A 26,701-nucleotide genomic window follows, 5' to 3' on the forward strand; every position below is an offset into this window, starting at 1 on the left:
AATTCATTTAAACAGCCAGTCTTTGGTTTGATGCTCATGTGGTGAGCTATAGTTTGTTAGTCGAGTTAGACTCTCGATGGTGCTGCTGTAGAACTTTTTGGCATGGGACCCATGCCAAATATTTTCAGTCTCCTGAGGGGGAAAAGGTGTTGTCGTGCCCTCTTCACAATTGTCTTGGTGTGTTTGGACCATGACAGTTTGTTGGTGATGTGGACACCAAGGAACTCGAAATTCTCGACTCGCTCCACTACAGTGAGTGTCTGCGTTGCCAAGCGTTAAAATAGAAGTCAGTTCTATTTATGACGCTGAACGCGGTCCTGCCTCTCCCATCTCCTCATTGCTTTACAGAAGCAGATACCCTGGTGCCATCTCCTCATTGGTTATACCCACGTGGGTGATTGAAAGATGAACTAAGGTTGGTCGGTCATGGTAATACACCTTATTATGAAAGTTTAGATGCCAATCGCCATATAAAGTCCAAAGAAGAAAAAAGCCTGGAAGGAGGAGAGAGGACTAGAAATGGTTTGGTTAACCGTTTTATGTGTGGATTAATTGGCGGAGTAGAGGACCTTGTGCATTTCAAGTAAAATAACAACTCAACATTTAAATCCCAGGACAAATTAGCTAGCAACAGCAAGCTAGCTAAATAGTACAAATTAGCTAGCAACTGCAAGCTAGCTAGCTAAATTGCCATAAATGTTTAATGCTTTTTGACCTGTCCCCAAATTAATATAATTTGATCAGTGTTTTTTTTTTTTTCAGCTTTGTCTAACGTTGATCTAACTTTGCCTGAGTAGCCTGTTCTCTACGCGTATACTTATGCGCAGAACGTGATCCACACAAGTGTTGGCAGAAGCTTCAGGAAGCTCCAGATATTTTATTCAGAGGACTAAAGATCCCAAAAATGTCATATCCGTAGGCACTCCATTAAAATAAAGATAACTGTCCATCCATACCTCCTCAGCAACAATATCTCTGTAGAACCTCAGGGTTTGGTCAGTCAGGACGAACCAGTGCTTTTTCCACTGCAAGATAGATAACGAATCACGAATTAAGGAATTGCAATTCACATGCACAAACACATACAGATACAACGTTTATAAACACTAACCTGCCCTTTGTCAGTCAGTCTGGTCATCCAGCCCTTTTTGAAGTTGAGGTCAGGCTGAGAAGGGGAAAACCTTTATCATTTTTATTTAAAAATGTTTATAATAATGTAAATCAGTTTAGCTAAATGAAGCTTACCCTATATTTAGTCCTAGACTAAAAGGCATGCTCAATTGATAATCTCTTTGTCAGGGAAACCGGCACATTATGTATTGGACACACCCAGATCTAGTTTAAGAATGTAGAGGTCCCATCTGGACAGATTTACCGTTGCTGTGGTGGCCGTAGCTTCTGCTGCCCTCCGGTCCAAGGACTTGGAGCGGCGGTAGCAGGGCATGGTTGGTCTGGAGACATCCGGGGCAGAACGCTTCAGAGCATATTCCAGGGCCTCCTCCAACCACAGGCAGAGAGGAGAGAACTACAGTTGAGCACATGTCTACTTTTATCCCCCAAAATTAAAACATTTCAACCAAACTTCCATTGTGTAATCAGGAGTTGCTTAATGTAGACAGGCAGCTCTGCTTCTAGCTCCTAAGCAACTTTGACGGTAACAAAGTTCTACCAACACGCTACCGAAGTTCTACCAACACATTGACTACAGTACTCGTGCTGGGAAAACACTCCACCAAGTCTCTCTTCCAGGATGCCTACAAGGCCCTACCCCACCCTCCCTTCGGCAAATCAGATCACAACTTTATTTTGCTCCTCCATTCCTATAGACAGAAACTTATACAGGAAGTACCCGTGCTAAGGTCTATTCAACGCTGGTCTGACCAATGCTTCAAGATTGTTTTGATCACGCGGACTGAGATATGTTTCGGGTAGCCTTTGAGGACAACACAGTGCCATCGATGAGGCCCTCTCCCAAGGACTATGGGATCTCCTTCTCTGGCCGACATGAGTAAGACATTTAAGCGTGTTTAACCTCGTAAGGCTGCTAGCCCAGACAGCATCCCTAGATGTGTCTTCCGAGCATGCGCAGACCAGCTGTCTGGAGTGTTTACGGACATTCAATCTCTCCCTATCCCAATCTGCTGTCTCCACTTGCTTCAAGGTGTCCACCATTGTTCCTGTACTCAAGAAAGCAAAGGTAACTGAACTAAATGACTATCGCTTGTAGCACTCACTTCTGTCGTCATGAAGTGCTTTGAGAGGGTAGTTAAGGAATATCTATGTAAGAATGCTGTTCACTGACTACAGCTCAGCCTTCAACACCATGGTACCCTCCAAGTTCATCATCAAGCTCGCAGCCCTGATCTGAACTCCACTATGTGCAACTGGGTCCTGGACTTCCTGACAGGCCGCCCCCATGTGGTGAAGGTAGGAAACAACACCTCCACTTTACTGATCCTGAACACAGGGGCCCCACAAGGGTGCGTACTCAGCCCCCTCCTGTATTCCCTGTTCACCCATGACTGCGTGGCCACACACGCCTCCAACTCAATCATCAAGTTTGCAGACGACACAACCATACTAGGCCTGATTACCAACAATGACGAGACAGCCTACATGGAGGAGGTGAGGGCCCTGGCGGAGTGGTGCCAGGAAAATAACCTGTCCCTCAACGTCAACAAAACGAAGGAGCTGATCGTGGACTTCAGGAAAAATCTGAGGTAGCACGCCCCTATCCCCATTGACAGGACCACAGTGGAGAAGGTGGAACATACTGCTTAACTAATTTCCATTTTTTTACAACTTTTTTTCCTGGCCTTTTCTGGCCATTGATTTATTCACCCTAATTTTGATCATCCTACAAGTGTAAAAAGTAAAATAAGTTTTGAACGGATTATGATAGAGACAAGAGGTTTGGAACATTGGTTTTCTTAGAGGATAATCTACACAATTAACATTATTTTACCCATTGGCCAAAATATGCAGTTTGATTGGACACTACTTAATGTCTCTTCAGTTTCAACAGCAGTTTCTATCTCCACATATCTCACAATTCAGGTACTTGGTAGTCCAAAGCTAAATGAATGTGATCAATATACTGGTAGTTTATTGCGCTATAATCCGTTTTCCAAAAATGGTCATTGTACCTGTTTTTTGCTTATCTGCATTCTACTGTGTCGGGTCTGGCTTGTGGTGTTGGAGAATGATGAGGAAGAGGAGGTTGGCTCAGAAAAAGAGCTGGTGTCCATGTTGTCAACGTGATCACCCTCTAACTGGTCTATGACTTGCGACCTCCTGATCCCAAAACAAACAAACAAACACACACAGAGTACACATATCAATGCTTAACTCAATTGACTTACAAAATGCAAAAGTACCCAAACACATTCCCTTAAAATACACAAAGAGAACAACACATATCAATGCTGAACTTAAACGACTTACATAACGCAAAAGTACACAAACAGTTAACAAAAAAAAAGTACAGTTTACATGTTTAGTAATGTAATTTCAGCATGGTAATAATAAGGAATGCAGAGGCAAAATAATAGGTAGAGACAACTTGTGATGATAGCAATGGATTTGGTAATGTAGGGGTGATGGCTGGAGCCCCATGTTGTGGTTGGCGAATGGTTTGGAAAGGAACGGGCAGTCCCAGCAGGGCTGAGTGACATGGTTGGTGGGGCTCCAGAGACCTAAGACAGGGAAAACAACAAAGGAGTATGATTTGTGTTTAGAACGTATGAACATAAAAACAGAAGATACAAGTTTTGAGATGGTGAACACCACCAACACCAAAAAGAGACATGAGAGCATCAATTCTGCTCAGTCAGTCTGCTCTGTCGGTGATCAGCGACTTGAGAAGAATTTATGCTCTCAAACACCGCTGTGACTAAGAAGTCTGACCTGCGTTCCAAGACAAATAGCCTGTTGAGCTGGTCCCTGCTAGGGCTGTCTGCTCTACCCTGCACCAGACTCCCTGCCTGGGCCCCGAAGGTCCCCATCGTCTCCCTGTCATCCAGCCGTCTGGTCCTGTGCACATCAGCCAACCACACATACTTTGGTCTCCCCACACTGGGACCCCGGGGGTCGTCACCCTGGTCCTCAGCCCGGCCCTTGTCCACCTTCACCATGCCCCTGGTAGACTCACCCCGTAGCCAGCCGAAGGACGTGCTGGTGGCAGAGCATCTTGAGCCCATTGGGGACCTGCCAATCAGGACCTGAGGACAAGGGGAGGAGGAGGAAGAGCAACCAGAAGAGGAGGAAGAGACGGGAGATGCCAAGGGACCGTTGATGGGGAGGAAGACAAACCTCAGGGGGTCCCTGGGAGAAACACTGGACAGAGACAAAGATGGCTGCCAGGAGTCTGTAGCTGGTGTGTTCTTCTCTAGGGAGGAGCAACCACTCTCTGCCCGAGACTTGGGTCCGGAATGTAGAAGGAATTGTTGGGCATCTGGGGAGGGAGTTCCAAGGAGAGGGAACGGGGGAAGAGGAAGGGAAGGGTTAATCTGCAATACAGATAAGTCAATGGGAATAACCAGTAAATTGTAGGTAAATTTGTGCATAAAGTGGGCCACCAACAGGAACGTGTGTGTGTATATGTGTGTCTGTGTGGTGTGTCTGTGTGTGTGTGTGAGTGTATAAACGCTGGTTTCACTCAGTCAGGAATCATCTGTCCCGAGCTGGGGCTTTGTGGCAACTCCAGTGCCTTCAGAAAGTATTCATATCCCTTGACTTTTTCCACATTTTGTTGTGTTACAGCCTTAATCTAATATAGGTTAAATTCATATTTTTTGTCATTGCTCCTTGTGGCGGGCAGTGCGCCTGCAAGCTAACTTCGGTTGTCAGTTGGACTGTGTTTCCTCCGACACATTGGTGCTGTCACGTTCTGACCATCATTCGTGTGTGTGTTTTCCTTGTTTTAGTGTTGGTCAGGACGTGAGCTGGGTGGGCATTCTATGTTGTGTGTCTGGTTTGTCTATTTCTATGTTTGGACTGATATGGTTCTCAATCAGAGGCAGGTGTTAGTCATTGTCTCTGATTGGGAACCATATTTAGGTAGCCTGTTTTGTGTTGGGTTTTGTGGGTGATTGTTCCTGTCTTTGTGGCACCAGATAGGACTGTTTTGGCTTTTCACAGTTCTTGTTTTGTAGATTGTTGTACTTTTATCTTTATTAAAGATGCACAAAACTAACAGCGCTGCATTTTGGTCCGCCTCTCTTTCCCCAGGAGAAAACCGTTACAGGTGCAGCTGGCTTTCGGGTTAAACAAGCAGTGTGTCAAGAAGCAGTGCGGCTTGGCGGGTCATGTTTCGGGGGATGCATGGCTCTTGACCTTTGCCTCTCCCAAGACCATTGTGGAGTTGCAGCGATGAGACAAGATCGTAATTACCAATCTGATATCATGAAATTGGTGAGAAAAAGCAAGTACATATTTTTTTTTTAAATATATAAAAAAAACAAATGTGAAAAACAATAATAAAATGACAGTACCAGTCAAAAGTTTGGACGCATGGGTTTTTCTTTATTTAAAAAAAAAAATCTACATTGTAGAATAATAGTGAAGATATTAAACTAAGATTTAACACACATGGAATCATGTAGTAACCAAGAAAGTGTTATAAAATATATTTGAGATTCTTCAAAGTAGCCACCCTTTGCCTTGATGACAGCTTTGCACACTCTCTCAGCATTCTCTCAACCAGGTTCACTTGGAATGCTTTTCCAACCATCTTGAAGGAGTTCCCACGTATGCTGAGCACTTGTTGGCTGCTTTTCCTTCACTCTGCGGTACAACTCATATCCAAACAATCACAATTGGGTTGAGGTCGGGTGATTGTGTAGGCCAGGTCATCAAATGAAGCACTCCGTCACTCTCCTTCTTGGTCAAATAGCCCTTACACATCCGGTCTACTGTCCATTGCTCATGTTTCTTGAACCAAGCTAGTCTCTTCTTCTTATTGATGTCCTTTAGTAGTGGTTTCTTGGCAGCAATTCGACCATGAAGGCGTGATTCATGCAGTCTTCTCTGAACAGTTCAGGTTTGAGATGTGTCTGTTACTTGAACTCCGTGAAGCATTTATTTGGACTGCAGTCTGATGTGCAGCTAACTCTAATGAACTTATCCTCTGCAGCATAGGTAACTCTAGATCTTCCTTTCCTGTGGCGGTCATCATGAGAGCCAGTTTCATCATAGCCCTTTATGGTTTTTGTGACTGCACTTGAAGAAACTGTCAATTCTTGAAATGTTCTGTATTGACTGACCTTCATGTCTTAAAGTAATGATAGACTGTCGTTTCTCTTTGCTTATTTGAGCTGTTCTTGCCATAATATGGACTTGGTCTTTTACCAAATAGGGCTATCTTCTGTATACCACCCCTACCTTGTCACAACACAACTTATTGGTTCGAACGCATTAAGAAGGAAAGAAATTCCACAAATTAACTTTTAACAACTCATACAGTACCTTGCAAAAGTATTCATCCACTTTTGATTTTTTCCTATTTTGTTGCATTACAACCATTAATTGGATTTCATGTAATGGACATAGACAAAATAGTCCAGATTGGTGAAGTGAAATGAAAATAATTACTTATTAAAAAAATACTAATAATAATTAAAAACAAAAGTGGTGTGTGCATATGTATTCACCTCTTTGCTATGAAGCCCCTAAATAAGATCTGGTGCCACCAATTACCTTCAGAAGTCACATAATTAGATAAAGTCCACCTGTGCAATCTAAGTGTCACATGATCTCAGTATACACCTGTTCTGAAAGGTCCCAGTCTGCAACACCACTAAGCAAGAGGCACCACCAAGCAAGCGGCACCATGAAGACCAAGAAGCTCTCCAAACTAGTCAGGGACAAAGTTGTGGAGAAGTACAGATCAGGGTTGGTTATAAAAAATATCTGAAACTTTTAACATCCCAAGGATCCCACCGTTAGATCAGTTATTATATGAAAATTGAAAGAATACGGCACCACAACAAACCTGCCAAAAGAGGGCCGCCCAGCAAAACTCAAGGACCAAGCAAGGAGGGCACTAATCAGAGATGCAACAAAGAGACCAAAGATAACCCTGAAGGAGCTGCAAAGCTCCACAGCAGAGATTGAAGTATCTGTCCATAGGACCACTTTAACCTCTCTGGGATATGTGGGTCGGTAGCATGCCACCTCGCCAACAGCCTGTGAAAGTGCACGGCACCAAATTCAAAACAACAAAAATCTCATAATTAATATTCCTCAAGCATACAAGTACACCATGTTAAATATAAAATTCTCGTTAATCCAGCCACAGTGTCGGATTTCAAAAATGCTTTACAGCGAAAGCACCACAAACGATTGTTAGGTCACCACCAACTCACAGAAACACACAGCCATTTTTCCAGCCAAAGAGAGGAGTCACAAAAAGCACAAATAGAGATAAAATTAATCACTAACCTTTGAAGATCTTCATCAGATGACACTAGGACTTCATGTTACACAATAGATGTATGTTTTGTTCGATAAAGTGCATATTTATATAAAACAATCTCATTTTACATTGGTGCGTTATGTTCAGTAGTTCTAAAACATGCGGTGATTGTGCAGAGATTGTGCAGAGAGTCATTATAAATGTTGATGAAAATACAAGTGTTATACATGGAATTAGAGATACAGTGCCTTGCGAAAGTATTCGGCCCCCTTGAACTTTGAGACCTTTTGCCACATTTCAGGCTTCAAACATAAAGATATAAAACTGTATTTTTTTGTGAAGAATCAACAACAAGTGGAATGACATTTATTGGATATTTCAAACTTTTTTAACAAATCAAAAACTGAAAAATTGGGCGTGCAAAATTATTCAGCCCCTTTACTTTCAGTGCAGCAAACTCTCTCCAGAAGTTCAGTGAGGATCTCTGAATGATCCAATGTTGGCCTAAATGACTAATGATGATGAATACAATCCACCTGTGTGTAATCAAGTCTCCGTATAAATGCACCTGCACTGTGATAGTCTCAGAGGTCCGTTAAAAGCGCAGAGAGCATCATGAAGAACAAGGAACACACCAGGCAGGTCCGAGATACTGTTGTGAAGAAGTTTAAAGCCGGATTACGATAAAAAAAGATTTCCCAAGCTTTAAACATCCCAAGGAGCACTGTGCAAGCGATAATATTGAAATGGAAGAAGTATCAGACCACTGCAAATCTACCAAGACCTGGCCGTCCCTCTAAAATTTCAGCTCATACAAGGAGAAGACTGATCAGAGATGCAGCCAAGAGGCCCATGATCACTCTGGATGAACTGCAGAGATCTACAGCTGAGGTGGGAGACTCTGTCCATAGGACAACAATCAGTCGTATATTGCACAAATCTGGCCTTTATGGAAGAGTGGCAAGAAGAAAGCCATTTCTTAAAGATATCCATAAAAAGTGTCATTTAAAGTTTCCCACAAGCCACCTGGGAGACACACCAAACATGTGGAAGAAGGTGCTCTGGGCAGATGAAACCACATTTTTTGGGCAACAATGCAAAACGTTATGTTTGGCGTAAAAGCAACACAGCTCATCACCCTGAACACACCATCCCCACTGTCAAACATGGTGGTGGCAGCATCATGGTTTGGGCCTGCTTTTCTTCAGCAGGGACAGGGAAGATGGTTAAAATTGATGGGAAGATGGATGGAGCCAAATACAGGACCATTCTGGAAGAAAACCTGATGGAGTCTTCAAAAGAGCTGAGACTGGGATGGAGATTTGTCTTCCAACAAGACAATGATCCAAAACATAAAGCAAAATCTACAATGGAATGGTTCAAAAATAAACATATCCAGGTGTTTGTAACGGCGTTCTTCGTTTGTTGAGAGAGAGTCGGACCGAAATGCAGCGTGGTGGTTACTCATGTCTTTAATGAAGAAAAGTGCGATACATGAAAATAACTAATAAATACAAAAACAACAAACGGAACTCCGTGAAACCTAATTACAGCCTATCTGGTGAAACTACACAGAGACAGGAACAATCACCCACGAAATACAAAGTGAAACTCAGGCTACCTAAATACGGTTCCCAATCAGAGACAACAAGAAACACCTGACTGATCGAGAACCGCCTCAGGCAGCCCAAACCTAACTAGACACACCCCTAATCATAGCAATCCCAATCCTATAAAACCCCATTGCGAAACACAACACGTAAACCCATGTCACACCCTGGCCTGACCAAAATATATAACGAAAACACAAAAACCTAAGACCAAGGCGTGACAGTGTTAGAATGGCCAAGTCAAAGTCCAGACCTGAATCCAATCGAGAATCTGTGGAAAGAACTGAAAACTGCTGTTCACAAATGCTCTCCATCCAACCTCACTGAGCTCGAGCTGTTTTGCAAGGAGGAATGGGAAAAAAATTCAGTCTCTCGATGTGCAAAACTGATAGAGACATACCCCAAGCGACTTACAGCTGTAATCGCAGCAAAAGGTGGCGCTACAAAGTATTAACTTAAGGGGGCTGAATAATTTTGCACGCCCAATTTTTCAGTTTTTGATTTGTTAAAAAAGTTTGAAATATCCAATAAATGTCGTTCCACTTCATGATTGTGTCCCACTTGTTGTTGATTCTTCACAAAAAAATACAGTTTTATATCTTTATGTTTGAAGCCTGAAATGTGGCAAAAGGTCGCAAAGTTCAAGGGGGCCGAATACTTTCGCAAGGCACTGTATACTTCTCCTTAATGCAACCGCTGTGTCAGATTTTTTTTTTTACTTTACGGAAAAAGCAAACTTTGCAATAATCTGAGTACGGTGTTCAGACAATAAAGCAGCCAAAAGATATCCGCCATATTGTGGAGTCAACATTAGTCAGAAATAGCATTATAAATATTCACTTACCTTTGATGATCTTCATCCGAATGCACTCCAAGGAATCCCAGTTCCACGATAAATGTTTGATTTGTTCAATAATGTCCATCATTTATGTCCAAATAGCTTCTTTTGTTAGCGCATTTGGTAAAAAACATCCAAAAGCGCGTTCAGGTCCAGCCGAACGTCGGACGAAAAGTTAAAAAACTTATATTACAGCGCGTAGAAACTTGTCAAACTAGGTAGAGAATCAATCTTTAGGATGTTTTTATCATTATTGTTCAATAATGTTACACCCGGAGAATTCCTATGTCTGTAGAAAAACAATGGAACAAGAGCTAACTCTCTCGTGACTGCTCCTCACAAGCGTGTGGCACTCTGCCAGACACCTGGCTCAATCAGCTTTCATTCGCCCCCACTTCGCAGTAGAAGCCTGAAACAACGTTCTAAAGATTGTTGAAGTGCAATATGACCCCATTTACACTGTATATTGGAATGGCAAAGAGTTGAAAAACTGCAAACCTCAGATTACCCACTTCCTGGTTGGATTTTAGTCAGGTTTTCGCCTGCCATATGAGTTCTGTTATACTCACAGACATAATTCAAACAGAATAATAATAATAATAATATGCATATAGTAGCATCTGGGACAGAGTAGCAGGCAGTTTACTCTGGGCACCTTATTTATCCAAGCTACTCAATACTGCCCCCCTGTCACCAAGAAGTTAAGCCATACACTCCACAGAGCTGGGCTTTATAGAAGAGTGGCCATTGCTTAACTTCTTATGGCTGGGGGGCAGTATTGAGTAGCTTGGATAAATAAGTTGCCCAAAGTAAACTGCCTAATCCTCAGTCTCAGTTGCTAATATACAGTGGAAAGAACAAGTATTTGATACCCTGCCGATTTTGCAGGTTGTCCTATTTACAAAGTATGTAGAGGTCTGTAATTTGTATCATAGGTACACTTCAACTGTGAGAGACGGAATCTAAAACAAAAATCCAGAAAATCACATTGTATGATTTTTAAGTAATTCATTTGCATTTTATTGCATGATATAAGTATTTGATCACCTACCAACCAGTAAGAATTCCGGATCTCACAGACCTATTCGTTTTTCTTTAAGAAGCCCTCCTGTTCTCCACTCATTACCTGTATTAACTGCACCTGTTTGAACGTGTTACGTGTATAAAAGACACCTGTCCACACACTCAATCAAACAGACTACAACCTCTCCACAATGTCCAAGACCAGAGAGCTGTGTAAGGACATCAGGGATACAATTGTAAACCTGCACAAGGCTGGGATGGGCTACAGGACAATAGGCAAGCAGCCATGTGAGAAGGCAACAACTGTTGCCGCAATTATTAGAAAATGGAAGAAGTTCAAGATGACGGTCAATCACCCTCGGTCTGGGGCTCCATGCAAGATCTCACCTCTCACAGTTGAAGTGTACCTATGATAAAAATTACAGACCTCTACATGCTTTGTAAGTAGGAAAACCTGCAAAATCGGCAGTGTATCAAATACTTGTTCTCCCCACTGTATGTATATTATTATTAGTATTGGATAGAAAACACTCTAAAGTTTCTAAAGCTGTTTGAATGATGTCTGTGAGTATAACAGAAGTCATATGGCAAGCAAAATCCTGAGGAGAAATCAAAACAGGAGGTGAGAAATCTGAGCTTTGTTTGGATTCAGAGTCCCCAATGAAATCCCCTTGAGATGTTAATTATGTTGCACTGCCTAGGGGTTCCACTAGATGTCAACCATCAATAGAAATTATAATGAGACTTCTATGGTGTTGTGGGAGTGAATGATAGCAGAATCAGTCAGGTGTCTGGCAGTCAGCCATTTTCTGATCATGCTTATTCCTCATAGTAGTCACTTGCGTTCCATGGCTCATGAAGACAAGAAGGAATAGTCCGGTTGGAACTTTATTGAAGACATATGTTAAAAACATTCTAATGATTGATTCTGTACATAGTTTGAAATGTTTCTTCGACCTGTAAATAACTTTTTGATGTTTTTGACCGATATAACGCTGACCAGAATGAGCGTTTATATGTATACCAAATGCGCTAACAAAAGAAGGTATTTGGACATAAATAACGGACATTTTCAAACAAAACAAACATTTATTGTGGACCTGGAATTCCTGGAGTGTTTTCTGATGTAGATCATCAAAGGTAAGGGAATATTTATCATGTAATTTCTTGTTTATGTTGACGTCAACATGGCGGCTATTGTGACAAATGTTTCTGAGCACCATCTCAGATTATTGCATGGCTGGCTTATTCCGAAATCAGACACAGCGGTTGCATTAAGGAGAGCTATATCTATAATTCCATGTGTATAACTTGTATTATCATCTACATGTATGATGAGTATTTCTGTTGAATGATGTGGCTATGCAAAATCACTGGATGTTTTTGGAACTAGTAAATGTAACGAGCCAATGTAAACTCATATTTTGATAAATATGAACCTTATCAAACAAAACATACATGTATTGTGTAACATGAAGTCCTATTAGTGTTATCTGATGAAGATCATCAAAGGTTAGTGATGAATTTTATCTCTATCTGCTTTTTGAAACTCCTCTCTTTGGCTGGGAAAAAATGGCTGTGTTTTTCTGTGGCTGTATGTGGTGACCTAACATGATCGTTTGTGGTGCTTTTGCTGTAAAGCATATTTGAAATCAGACACTTTGGTGGGATTAACAACAATAATATATTTACAATGGTATGAGATACATGTATGTTTGAGGAATGTTAATTATGAGATTTTTGATGTTTTGAGAATGGCACCCTACACTTTGACTGGCTGTTGTTATATTGCTCCCGTTAACGGGATTGCAGCCATAAGAAGTTAAAGAAAAAAATAAGAAAACACATTTGGCGTTCGCCAAAAGGCATGTGGGAGACTCCCCAAACATATGGAAGAAGGTACTCATCCCCCAGAGAAAACCCTTCCCACAGTGAAGCATGGTTGTGGCAGCATCGTGCTGTGGGGATGTTTTTCATCGGCAGGGACTGGGAAACTGGCCAGAACTGAAGGGATAGATGGTCCTAAATACAGGGAAATTCTTGAGGGAAACCTGATTCAGTTTTCCAGAGATTTGAGACTGGGATGGAGGTTCACTGCTAAAGCAACACTCGAGTGGTTTGAGGGGTTTGAGGGGAAACATTTAAATGTCTTGGAATGGCCTAGTCAAAGCCCAGACCTCAATCCAATTGAGAATCTGTGGTATGACTTAGAGATTGCTGTACATCGGCGGAACCAACTTGAAGGAGCTGGAGCAGTTTTGCCTTGAATAATAGGCACAAATCCCAGTGGCTAGATGTGCCAAACTTAGAGAGACTTGCAGCTGTAATTGCTGCAAAAGGTGGCTCTAAAGTATTGACTTTGGGGGGGGGGGGGGGGAATAGTTATGCACGCTCAAGTTTAGAGTTTTTTTGTTTTGTTTGTTTCACAGGAAAAAATATTTTGCAACTTCAAAGTGGTAGGCATATTGTGTAAATCAAATGATAGAAAAAAAATCCAGGTTGTAAGACAACATAATATAATTTTTTTTAGGGGGGTGATTACTTTCGCAAGCCACTATACCTGTTAATTGAAATGCATTCCAGGTGACTACCTCATGAAGCTGGTTGAGAGAATGCCAAGAGAGTACAAAGCTCTTTAACCCTTTTTTGGTTACTACATGATTCCATGTGTTATTTCATAGTTTTGATGTCTTCACAAACATTCTACAATGTAGAAAATAGTCAAATAAAGAAAAACCCTTGAGTGAGTAGGTTTGTCTAAACTTTAGAATGGCACAGTATATATATATAAAAAAAAAAAATTGCTGGCCTACACACAATACCCCATAATGTCAAAGTGGAATTATGTATTTAGAAATGTGTATGAAATAATTAAAAATGAAAAGCTGAAATGTTTTGAGTACAGTCGTGGCCAAAAGTTTTGAGAATGACACAAATATTAATTTTCACAAAGTTTGCTGCTTCAGTGTCTTTAGATATTTTGTCAGATGTTACTATGGAATACTGAATTATAATTACAAGCATTTCATAAGTGTCAAAGGTTTTTATTGACAATTACATGAACTTGATACAAAGAGTCAATATTTGCAGTGTTGACCCTTCTTTTTCAAGACCTCTGCAATCCGCCCTGACATGCTGTCAATTAACTTCTGGGCCACATCCTGACTGATGGCAGCCCATTCTTGCATAATCAATGCTTGGAGTTGGTCCGAATTTGTGGGTTTTTGTTTGTCCACCAACCTCTTGATGATTGATCACACGTTCTCAATGGGATTAAGATCTGAGGAGTTTCTTATCCATGGACCCAAAATATCAATGTTTTGTTCCCCGAGCCACTTAGTTATCACTTTTGCCTTATGGCAAGGTGCTCCATCATGCTGGAAAAGGCATTGTTTGTCACCAAACTGTTCCTGGATGGTTGGGAGAAGTTGCTCTCGGAGAATGTGTTGATACCATTCTTTACTCATGGCTGTGTTCTCAGGCAAAATTGTGAGTGAGCCCACTCCCTTGGCTGAGAAGCAACCCCACACATGAATGGTCTCAGGATGCTTTACTGTTGGCATGACACAGGACTGATGGTAGCGCTCACCTTGTCTTCTCCGGACAAGCTTTTTTCCAGATGCCCCAAACAATCGGAAAGGGGATTTTTCCTGTCATTTCCTGTTGCCACAAAGTTGGAAGCACAGAATGTCAATATATGATGTAAGATTTCCCTTCACTGGAATTAAAAGGCCTTTACAGTTGGCACTATGAAGTCGGGCAGGTAGCATTCTCCTGACATCCGCCAAATCCAGATCCGTCTGTCGGACTGCCAGATGGTGAAGGGTGATTCATCACTCCAGAGAACGTGTTTCCACTGCTCCAGAGTCTAATGGTAGCAAGCAATACACCACTCCAGCTGACTATTGGCATTGCGCATGGTGATCTTAGGCTTGTGTGCGGCTACTCGGCCATGAAAACACATTTCATGAAGCTTCAGACGAACAGTTCTTGTGCTGATGTTCCTTGCAGAGGCAGTTTGGAACTCGGTAGTGAGTGTTGCAACCAGGCGAGGACAGACAATTTTTACGCGCTTCAGCACTTAGTGCTGTGAATTTCAAACACAGATTCAACCGCAAAGACCAGGGAGGTTGTCCAATGCCTTGCGAAGAAGGGCACCTATGGGTAGATGTGTAGAAATAAATAAAAAAAGCAGACATTGAATATAACTTTGAGCATGGTGAAGATATTAATTACACTTTGGATGGTGTATAGATAGACCCAGTCACTACGAAGATACAGGGGCGTCTACAAAGTAATGACTCAGTTGTGTGAATAGTTTTGTAAATGAGATATTTCTGTATCACATTTTCCAAAATTGCTAGAATTTTTTAAAACATGTTTTCACTTTATCATTATGGGATATTGTGTGTAGATGGGTGAGAAAAAAAAATATTTAATCCATTTGGAATTAAGGCTGCAACAACAAAATGTGGAAGGCACTGTAACTGCCCAGTGAAAATCTTACTTTTAAAAATGTATATTCTGATAACTCATACCCAATTAATGTTGTTGACTCATTCTATACTTCTATTTGACCAAAGCATAAATTGGAGAGAGAAAAAGCACAAAAAACCCGACCGTTTCAAAAATGCTTGATATTTCCTCGTAGAGTATGATGTAATACTCCTCAGGAGGATTAGCCAATTGGCGGTCTAGAGGAGGAAGAGATGTCCAATCAGCATTCTACTTGCATGAATATTTTTAATGAGCGGTATACGCTCACACCATTCCAACACAACGCAGATTTTAAACATAGGTCATGAACAGTCAAAATCAAAAATTATATTTGGATGAAACCAGATCAAAGTATGATGATCAAAGTATGAACAATTACTTGCTTATACATGGATAAAGTATGATCATTTAGTTATTAGTCCCCTCCCACATGTCAAACACTTTAGGAGGCGGGATTATTAAGGGGATTACAGTAACCTAGTTTAAAAAGTACCCTCTTGTAACCAACATCGGAGAATGCTTGTTTGCAGAGGGATGTGGTTTATATAGCTCAAAAGTTACTCTACTCGTGACAAAATTTGAATGTAGGGTGTCAGCAAACATAATTCAAAATTTACACTATCATCTATGGCACAGATATTTATGTCTCCCCTGTCATCTTTGTCTGGTGTTCAGGTCTTCAGCCAGCATGGAACAAAAAGGGAGGAAGGGTCATTCAAAACATGTCAACACATCCGTCAGTGTAGCTCTGACCCACATAACAAGAGACGTGTCAGACACGAGATGTATTCAAAAAATTTATGCAATTTCAATACCGTTTGAGTTGCTTTGTGTATCACCAAATTTGCTTGCATAGACACTCTGGTTATCCTCAAAGCCAGTGGAAATTCATTAGAAAATATGGAAAAAGTAATGGGCCTAGACATCTGCCTTGGAATAACTCATTCTACCTGGATTATGTTGGAGAGGCTTCCATTAAAGAACCCCCTCTGTGTTCTGCTAGACAGGTAACTCTTTATCCAGAATATAGCAGGGGGTGTAAAGCCATAACACATCAGTTTTGCCAGCAGCAGACTATGATCGATAATGACAAAAGCCACACTAAAGTCTAACAAAACAGCCCCCACAATCTTTTTATCATAAATTTCTGTCAGCCAATCATCAATCATTTGTGTAAGTGCTGAGCTTGTTGAATGTCCTTCTCTATAAGCATGCTGAAAGTTTGTCAATTTGTTTACTGTAAAATAGCATTGTATCTGGTCAAACACAATTTTTCCCAAAAGTTTACTAAGGGTTAGTCACAGGCTGATTGGTTGGCTATTTGAGCCAGTAAGGGGGGCTTTACTATTCTTAGGTAGCGGAATGACTTTTGCTTCCCTTCAAGCCGGGGGGCACACACATTCTAGAGGCTTAAATTGAAAATATGACAATTAGGAGTGGCAATATCGTCCGCTATTATCCTCAGTAATTTTCCATCCAAGTTGTCAGACCCCGGTGGCTTGTCATTGTTGATAGACAACAACAACAAAAAATTCACCTCTCCCACAATAACTTTATGGAATTTAAAATTACAATGCTTGTCTTTCATAATTTCATAATATACTTGGGTGTGTCATGTCAGCATTTGTTGCTGGCATGTCATGCCTAAATTTGCTAATCTTGCCGATTTGAAAAAATAATTTAAAGTAGTTGGCAATATCAGTTGGTTTTCTGATTAATGAGCCATCTGATTCAATGAATGATGGAGATGAGTTTGCCTTTTTTCCCAGAATTTCATTTAAGGTGTTCCAAAGCTTACAGTCATTTTCTTAATGAGTGCATGCTTATTAGCAACTGGAATGAGCAATTTCATAAATGTGTCAAGTGCAGTGTCTGTTTTCTCCTCATTACACACCACTGACCAACAGATAGTCTTTACATCAATAACATAGGAATCACTACAAAACTTATTGTATGACACTATATTATATTAGGCTCAGCCTTTGGAACTTTGGTTTTCCTAGATATGGCTACTATATTGTGATCACTACATCCGATGGATCTGGATACTGCCTTCAAGCTAATTTCTGCAGCATTAGTAAAGATGTGATCAATACTGATTGATGATTTAATTCCTGTGCTGTTTGTAGCTACCCTGGTATGTTGACTGATACCCTGAACCAGTTTGCAGCATTTTCTTGAGTCGGCAGCATAAAGGCGTGTTCCTTACATATGTTAGATGTAGTTTTTCTTTGCCTAAGCGAATGAGCTGGTATTGAGGCAAAAGAGTTGGGGCTGCCTTGGCAGGCGGACGAGTTACATTTTTCTTTGTTATGTGTTTATATGTTTGTCTTATTTTGTCACCCCTTCTCCAGAGACCTTCAGGGCTGGCTGCCTTTTGGAGGGGCTATTTTGGTTATAGAGTAGCAGTCTTATGAATTCACGTGTGTGCTTTTGCATTCTAATTATCACAAAGTGTGTTATCATCTTTCAGAGTGTTTAATCTCAAGTGTGCCATCTTACAACAAGTGTGAAATACTTGGTGTTATTCCTTGCCCTGCTGCTAATTCATTGTGTGTGCCCTCTAAGCTGTAGTTCCAGACAATTAGTCTGTTCAAGTTGTGGTGACCTGTCTCATTAATTGTATGTATTGCCTCTTTATCTGTAATAAATCTTTCCACTTTGGTTAACTCTGTCAATTATTTGACATACCTGTGTATAACATGTCCCAAGTACATCCTCTCTTAACAAAAAGGTGGCATAGCACAGTTTACATAAAGTTAACACAATACCATAAAGTAACAAAAATCTCCTCACACACAACTCTCTCACATTAAACAGATGCACAAACCAAAATACCCATAGCACTCCATTGCATAGAAAAACAAGTATGAACACACATTAAAGCCACAAAAACCATAAAAACAAACAATGGACCATATGTTTGCTCTTACCGTCTCTGGAGATGGTTTGACTGAGCTGGTCGAGGGAAGCGCTGCCACTCATGGAGGGAGACAAAGAGCAGAGAGAAGAGGAGGTGCTGATGGATGGAGAACTGCGGCTGCTTGGGAGGGTTCTTCTCCCACCTCCTATCCTCTGCTGTTGTTCCTCCTGGCACCGCCAGGACCGACCTGTCGGAGTCTTCTCCACCATGGCTTTGCAAGCACTGCCGTGTCGGCTAGTGCTAACACTATAGCTGCTTTTGCTGCTAGCGCTTTTGCTGATGCTACAGCTAGGGCAACTGCTGTAGCTACCATTAGCACTTCCAGCACTGCCCCTAGTAGCACTGCTGTTACTTTTAATGCTAACAGTATTTTTTCTGCTGATGCCCAGCTGGTCAACTCCACTGGTCACAGCCACCCTAGCTGGCCCGGGTTCCTGGAAGGAGAGTGAGAGAGAGAAAGAAATAAAGAGGTAAGAGAAGGAGAGAGAGATTGAAAGACAGACAGAGATTGAGTCAGAGCGAGAGAGGGAGATAATGTGAGTCACTCGAAACAGACAAATAAGAGGGAGAAAGAGACGAGAAATGATGAGGATGCAGAAGTACATTTCAATCAAATCTGTGGAGACTCCCAACTGCTACCACTGGACGACCAATGTAAACTGTTTCCCATCTGACTCGACGAGGAATCCCCTATGTAGTCCAGTTAGCTCCTCTCCCTCATCAAGTTTAATGTCCCACGGAGCACCACCACGTCCCCTGCGTGCGTCCCAAATGGTAACGTATGGACCCAGGTCAAAATTATTTCACTATATATGGAATGGGGTGCCATTTGGGACACGGCTGCTCCTCCGCCTCTCAATCCCATCAGCCTGGGAGGGGAGTGTCCTTTAATCCTGATCAGATCGCTGCAGCTAATTCTGTTAATGTGGCCATCTGACTGGGCCTTTAATCACACAGCCGGTTGACCAACAACGCTAAAAGTCCCTCCCTCCCCACACACACACACACACACACACACACGAGCAAGTGTAAATCACATACTGTATACACACACAAGTCTGACTAATGCTTAATTACACTAGAGCACATGATGCCATCAGACAGACGTTCTAGGAAGACGGAATGCCATTGGGAGATGTGCAAATCTTGAGAGCTGCAACCTCACCAAGTACACACACACACACACACACAATAATCAATCAGTAGGGCCCATCTATCTGTGGCTGCACCATTTATAAAGCAGGGTGAAATCAATTGGCTCCAGCCTGCTGCCAGGAAAGTCCTGACTCTGCTACTGATGCAGTCATAAACAAACTCTTTAGTTCACTCCAAATGTTTTTCCAACCTTTTCAGACCTCAAGTAGTCAAAATGAGTCTGCATCCCACAACATCCGTTGTGTAGTTTCAGCTATATACACAAGTTGTATTGTGTATATAGAATTCATCCCAGCATTGGACTGTACTAGACTGGACTGTACTAGACATCATCTCACCATGTTGTTGACAAAGCTATAGAGGTAGAACAATGAGGAAAAGAAGGCGGGTTTACAGTATCTGTGGTTGTGTTATGATGAGTCGGAAGACCGGGTCTACCTGGGATGTGGGTGTGTCCACTTTCCTCTTCTTCTTCTGTGTCAGTTTGTGGGCCTTGGGGTATACAACGAGGGCCTCCTGCCACCTGCTTGAGAAAAACACATAGTTATAAACACACACACACAAACAACACTGTATCAATTTAAATATATACACACAAAAAAACACACAAAACAGACAGCACACACAATCAGCTGCATACAACAAGCCGGAATGTTGAGCATGGCTGATCTCCAACTGTTTGTCCCTGTGTATAGGCTAGTGCGTTTCAGAGTCTAACAGTCTAACAGTTAATTATATATATTGTATAACAATGTGTAGTCACGTTTATAGAGGTCAGCTTCAGTAGCTAACCAGTGGATTAGGAAGCAGGAGAGTAGTGTTGACTACCCTGGATTAAACTCTTGAGATCTAGATTGCTGATATAAATGCATAAACTGTATTTACACAGGCAGCACAATTCTGATCTTTTAAACAATTATTGGCATAAAAGCTGATCTGAATGGTAAAAAAAAACAATGAGTGAATAAAACAATCAGAATTGGGCTGCCAGTGTAAATGCAGATGTAGACTGGAGAGGAAACAGTTAGACATGACTGTTTTATGTGTAATGCTTTCAAATGTATTATTGTATACTTGAGGTGCACTTGATTCAGATTAAGCTTTACTGTGTGCAGAATGGGTGGAGTTTGCAATTTTGAGACTATTCCAATGGTTCGGGTCAGGTTTGGAACAAACCCCTAAGCAACTGCCAGTTCTGATGTAAATCAATTCCATCTTAACGAAAAATAATTAAAAGACCACTGAGGTCAAGAAGGCATTGCTGTCCTTAAGAAAATGGCTGCCATCCAGACTGGAATAGAATTACGTATAGAACTAAATTATCCCTAAAGAGGATTAAGGCTTTAAATGAACATTTCATTAGTGGTAAAGAGGTTCACATCACATCAAACAACTTTCAGTCATATGTAGAAGTTATTGTGAGAATTTTGTTTACTGTGAATTCCTTTTATGTGTTTGTTTTCTAAATAGATTATAGTGATATGCCAGACATACTCCAGACAAGCAAACCTTAAGGTTTGAGTCACAGACTTTCAGAAGCTGCCGTCAAATAGTCTTTAAATAGACATAGTTTCAATGACATCCAGATTGTCCTGCTGATCACAATAAGAAGGTATCGCTCCTACAGTTACAAAGTATCTCATGCACATTTAACAATCAGAAATAAAAGGCATTATGCTGGACTATTATCATGACAAGACCTCTAAAGCTTTCAAACTAATTTAACTCATATCTACACAAATAGAGTCCAATTATCTTTTCTAACCCTACAATATTCCCATGTCTACATCTAAATATTCAGATTTCTTACTTCTGTTTCCTGGACATTGCCTGGTCTCAGAAAAGTGGTTATTCCAGAAGAGATGTCCACAATAATCCACACCAGGCACAATAGATCCCTATCTCAAATGAGGAATGACCAAGACCGAACAATCCTTAAATATCAGTAATGTCGAACAAAGAAATCCAAATTGAGATAACAAAAATTCACAAGTATGCCATTCAGTCAGTGTTTGGGATACAGAGCCACACACACAAAGTCAGGTACTCAAGTAGACACACCAATCATGCTGCACACAGACACACACCTTGGTGCACACGCATACATACACAGACAAACACATTAACACCCCCACTTTAATCCTGTTCAGACAGAGTTGACACACTACATTACAGTCTTACTGGATTAAGCATAGATTTCTTCAGATTTACAGCCTAATGACACTTAAAGTACAAGGAAACAAGGATGAGAGAGGAACAGGGAGACAGTGAGAGAGTGATGAAGGAGATGGGGAGTGAGAAAGAGAGAGAGAGACTCAGGAAGAACAGACAAGAGGGAGAGAGGAAGGGTAAGAGGAACAGGGAGACAAGAGGCGGTTGGTTATATTTGCATTAAATATCTGTGTTAAAGCCTTTAACCCTTGCTAAACACTATAATCCAGAAAGCCCATCAGCATTGAACTTGAACTGAGGGGACCTGTATCTAGTCTAAGTCAGAGAGGCTTACTCACTGATGTGGCTAAAATTGGTAGAGCATAGCACTTGCAACTCTGCAGTCAGGATAGTGGATTACATTCCCCCTGGCGCCACACATACGAAAATGTGTACAACCACAAATGTAAAATGCTTGGAATAAAGCGTCTGCTAAATTGGATATATAATATTGACTGGGTAAATGAGGAGTGAGAGGCACAGGAGGAACATTACAATTAGGATCTAAATCAAAACCCTTTTCCCCAAAAGCCACCACACTTGGCCAGTTTCAAAGGCTCATTTGGGTAGCTGCAGTTTAAGACTTATTACACTAGAGGGAGCCATCAGCAGTGTGTGTGTATTTCCCTCTAAGCCAATGATTGCCTACTTGGTGTCAACACAGATAAGGTTATCTGTGGCATAATACTGTGTCTGTGTTGTTTTTTCACCCTGCTCTGCTCTCACCATGACATCCAAGGCGTCATAAACTCTGGGACTACTACATCTCTATCTGTTTTTCAATGTAAAACATCTCTTTAACAATACTTCCTGTTGACCCAACCTCTCACCTGTGATCATGCTGTGCCCTCTGTGTCAGTCAGTTCAAAGGTGGGAGGGGTTCACCGACACAGCTGATATAACCTAGAGGATTTAGAGAGAAGGGGGAGAGGGATGATGTGAAGGAGAGAGACTGTAGGTGTGTGGTCTCACCTGGTGTCCACACTAAGTGGCCAAAGAGTACTTTATGCTGAAAAACAGACACGTGAGGACAAACAATAGAAGATAATAGAAGATAATAGAAGATAATTATTAGACATAAATACCACTTGAAGCTTGATGATGACTTGAACATTTTAATCAGCTGTGTAGTGCTAAGGCAAAAACAAAAATGTGCACAGGTGTTTGGAGTAGAGGTCTACCGATTAATCGGAATGGCCGATTAATTAGGGCCGATTTCAAGTTTTCATAACAATCGGAAATCGGTAGTTTTGGGCGCTGATTTCCGATTTAAAAATATATATATATATATTATACCTTTTATTTAACTAGGCAAGTCAGTTAAGAACACATTCTTATTTTCAATGACTGCCTAGGAAGTGTGGGTTAATTGCCTTGTTCAGGGGCAGAACGACACATTTTAGACCTTGTCAGCTCAGGGGTTCCAATCTTGCAACCGCACAGTTAACTAGTCCAACGCTCTAACCATTGCACTCCACAAGTAGCCTGCCTGTTACGCGAATGCAGTAGAAGCCAAAGTAAATTGCTAGCTAGCATTAAACTTATCTTATAAAAAGCAATCAATCATAATCACTAGTTATAACTACTAATCCAGTTTAGCAGGCAATATTAACCAGGTGAAATTGTGTAATTTCTCTTGCGTTCATTGCATGCAGAGTCAGGGTATACAGTGCCTTGCGAAAGTATTCGGCCCCGTTGAACTTTGCGACCTTTTGCCACATGTCAGGCTTCAAACATAAAGATATAAAACTGTATTTTTTTGTGAAGAATCAACAACAAGTGGGACACAATCATGAAGTGGAATGACATTTATTGGATATTTCAAACTTTTTTAACAAATCAAAAACTGAAAAATTGGGCGTGCAAAATTATTCAGCCCCTTTACTTTCAGTGCAGCAAACTCTCTCCAGAAGTTCAGTGAGGATCTCTGAATGATCCAATGTTGACCTAAATGACTAATGATGATAAATACAATCCACCTGTGTGTAATCAAGTCTCTGTATAAATGCACCTGCACTGTGATAGTCTCAGAGGTCCGTTAAAAGCGCAGAGAGCATCATGAAGAACAAGGAACACACCAGGCAGGTCCGAGATACTGTTGTGAAGAAGTTTAAAGCCAGATTTGGATACAAAAAGATTTCCCAAGCTTTAAACATCCCAAGGAGCACTGTGCAAGCGATAATATTGAAATGGAAGGAGTATCAGACCACTGCAAATCTACCAAGACCTGGCCGTCCCTCTAAACTTTCAGCTCATACAAGGAGAAGACTGATCAGAGATGCAGCCAAGAGGCCCATGATCACTCTGGATGAACTGCAGAGTTCTACAGCTGAGGTGAGAGACTCTGTCCATAGGACAACAATCAGTCGTATATTGCACAAATCTGGCCTTTATGGAAGAGTGGCAAGAAGAAACCCATTTCTTAAAGATATCCATAAAAAGTGTTGTTTAAAGTTTGCCACAAGCCACCTGGGAGACACACCAAACATGTGGAAGAAGGTGCTCTGGTCAGATGAAACCAAAATTGAACTTTTTGGCAACAATGCAAAACGTTATGTTTGGCGTAAAAGCAACACAGCTCATCACCTGAACACACCATCCACACTGTCAAACATGGTGGTGGCAGCATCATGGTTTGGGCCTGCTTTTCTTCAGCAGGGACAGGGAAGATGGTTAAAATTGATGGGAAGATGGATGGAGCCAAATACAGGACCATTCTGGAAGAAAACCTGATGGAGTCTGCAAAAGACCTGAGACTGGGACGGAGATTTGTCTTCCAACAAGACAATGATCCAAAACATAAAGCAAAATCTACAATGGAATGGTTCAAAAATAAACATATCCAGGTGTTAGAATGGCCAAGTCAAAGTCCAGACCTGAATCCAATCGAGAATCTGTGGAAAGAACTGAAAACTGCTGTTCACAAATGCTCTCCATCCAACCTCACTGAGCTCAAGCTGTTTTGCAAGGAGGAATGGGAAAAAATGTCAGTCTCTCGATGTGCAAAACTGATAGAGACATACCCCAAGCGACTTACAGCTGTAATCGCAGCAAAAGGTGGCGCTACAAAGTATTAACTTAAGGGGGCTGAATAATTTTGCACGCCCAATTTTTCAGTTTTTGATTTGTTAAAAAAGTTTGAAATATCCAATAAATGTCGTTCCACTTCATGATTGTGTCCCACTTGTTGTTGATTCTTCACAAAAAAATACAGTTTTATATCTTTATGTTTTAAGCCTGAAATGTGGCAAAAGGTCGCAAAGTTCAAGGGGGCCGAATACTTTCGCAAGGCACTGTATGCAACAGTTTGGGCTGCCTGGCTCATTGCGAACTAATTTGCCAGAATTTTACGTAATTATGACATACATTGAAGGTTGTGCAATATAACAAGAATATTTAGATTAAGTGATTCTACCCGTTAGATAAAATACCGAACGGTTCCGTATTTCACTGAAATAATAAACGTTTTGTTTTCTAAATGATAGTTTCCGGATTCGATCATATTAATGACCAAAGGCTCGTATTTCTGTGTGTTGTTTTGTTATAATTAAGTCTGATTTGGTAGAGAAGTCTGACTAAGCAGCAGCAGGCCCGTAATCATTCATTCAAACAGCACTTGTGCGTTTTGCCAGCAGCTCTTCGCAAGCACAGCGCTGTTTATGACTTCAAGCCTATCAGCCTAATGGCTGGTGTAACCATTGTGAAATGGCTAGCTGGTTGTGCGCTAATACTGTTTCACTCGCTTTAAGATTTGGAGTAGTTATTCCCCTTGCGCTGCAAGGGCCGCGGAGCGTGGAGCGATGGGTAACGATGCTTCGTGTGTGGCTGTTGTCGACGTGTTCCTGGTTTGAGCCCAAGGAGGGGAACGGAAGCTATACTGTTACACTGGCAATACAATAGTGCCTATAAGAACATCCAATAGTCAAAGGTATATGAAATACAAATGGTATAGAGAGAAATAGTCCTATAAATACTATATTAACTACAACTTAAAACCTCTTACCTTGGAATATTGAAGTCTCATCTTAAAAGGAACCACCAACTTTCATATGTTCTCATGTTCTGAGCAAGGAACTTAAACGTTAGCTTTTTTACATGGCACATATTTTACATGGCACATATTACTTTCTTCTCCAACACTTTGTTTTTGCATTATTTAAACCAAATTGAACATGTTTCATTATTTATTTGAGGGTAAATTGATTTTATTGATGTTTTATATTAAGTTAAGTGTTAAATCAGTATTGTTGTAATTGTCATTATTACAAATAAAACATTTCAAAATCGTCCGATTTAATCGGCATCGGCTTTTTTGGTCCTCCAATTATCGGTATCGGCATTGAAAAATCATAATCTGTCGACCTCTAGTTTGGAGCATTCCGATATGGCACAGTTGGTGAGGTGTCAGGTTCGCCTCTGTACTTAAAAGGTGATTATTCCAACTCTCTGTGAAATGCTGCAGATCTGCCCGCAGACAAGACAGGTACACATATCCCACACAGAAGAGGTAGATAGAATTTGACAGGTCAAGGTATCATTCTTCCTCCAAACTGTGCATGTGAGACAGGTTCCATGCACAACAAGACAGGAAGAGAGGAAGAGAGAAAGAGAACACAGAACAGTTTAATTACCTCTGGTTATGGACACCTTTGTGGTTCATTAGGTGCTGGGAAATATGCAATATGTATACTATATGCAATATGTATACAAAATAATATACAACAGGTTAGTATCTTGAAAAAAAAGCATTGGAATTAAAAGTGCAATGTTTAACATATTAACCTGCTTCATTATTTATGTATTACCAGTTGATGAAGAACAACTCCAATTTCATACATCATTGAACATTTGTCTAGGAATAAGTAAGAATAAAAAAGTTAAAATAACTTCTTAGATTTGATGGAGACATTATAAATCTTAGTACCTTATCAATGTATGGTTTGTAATCAATGTGGACGAGAGACAGGGATGGAGGAACAGAGCATTTTTGCCAATGATACCTTCACCATCTACACGCTGCAAAGACTCTT

At 41.0% G+C, this 26,701-nt stretch overlaps 1 protein-coding gene across 1 annotated transcript in view; it reads right to left on the bottom strand.

The window, feature by feature from the left end:
* Positions 1–21,572, bottom strand: part of LOC116374322 (centrosome-associated protein CEP250-like) — an 89,455-nt gene extending 67,883 nt beyond the window's left edge. Inside the window, exons 1-8 of the mRNA XM_031825956.1 lie at positions 21,271–21,572; positions 19,899–19,986; positions 18,316–18,739; positions 4,312–4,453; positions 3,147–3,294; positions 1,376–1,498; positions 1,112–1,165; positions 957–1,025 (exon numbers count right to left, since the gene is read on the bottom strand). Coding sequence (XP_031681816.1) covers positions 957–1,025; positions 1,112–1,165; positions 1,376–1,498; positions 3,147–3,294; positions 4,312–4,453; positions 18,316–18,739; positions 19,899–19,986; positions 21,271–21,287 — 1,065 coding nt within the window. The 5' untranslated portion in view covers positions 21,288–21,572. The remainder of the gene's footprint in view (positions 1–956; positions 1,026–1,111; positions 1,166–1,375; positions 1,499–3,146; positions 3,295–4,311; positions 4,454–18,315; positions 18,740–19,898; positions 19,987–21,270) is intronic.
* Between the last annotated feature and the right edge of the window lie 5,129 nt (positions 21,573–26,701).

This window comes from Oncorhynchus kisutch, linkage group LG6, assembly GCF_002021735.2.
Source record: "Oncorhynchus kisutch isolate 150728-3 linkage group LG6, Okis_V2, whole genome shotgun sequence".
Lineage (NCBI taxonomy): Eukaryota > Metazoa > Chordata > Actinopteri > Salmoniformes > Salmonidae > Oncorhynchus > Oncorhynchus kisutch.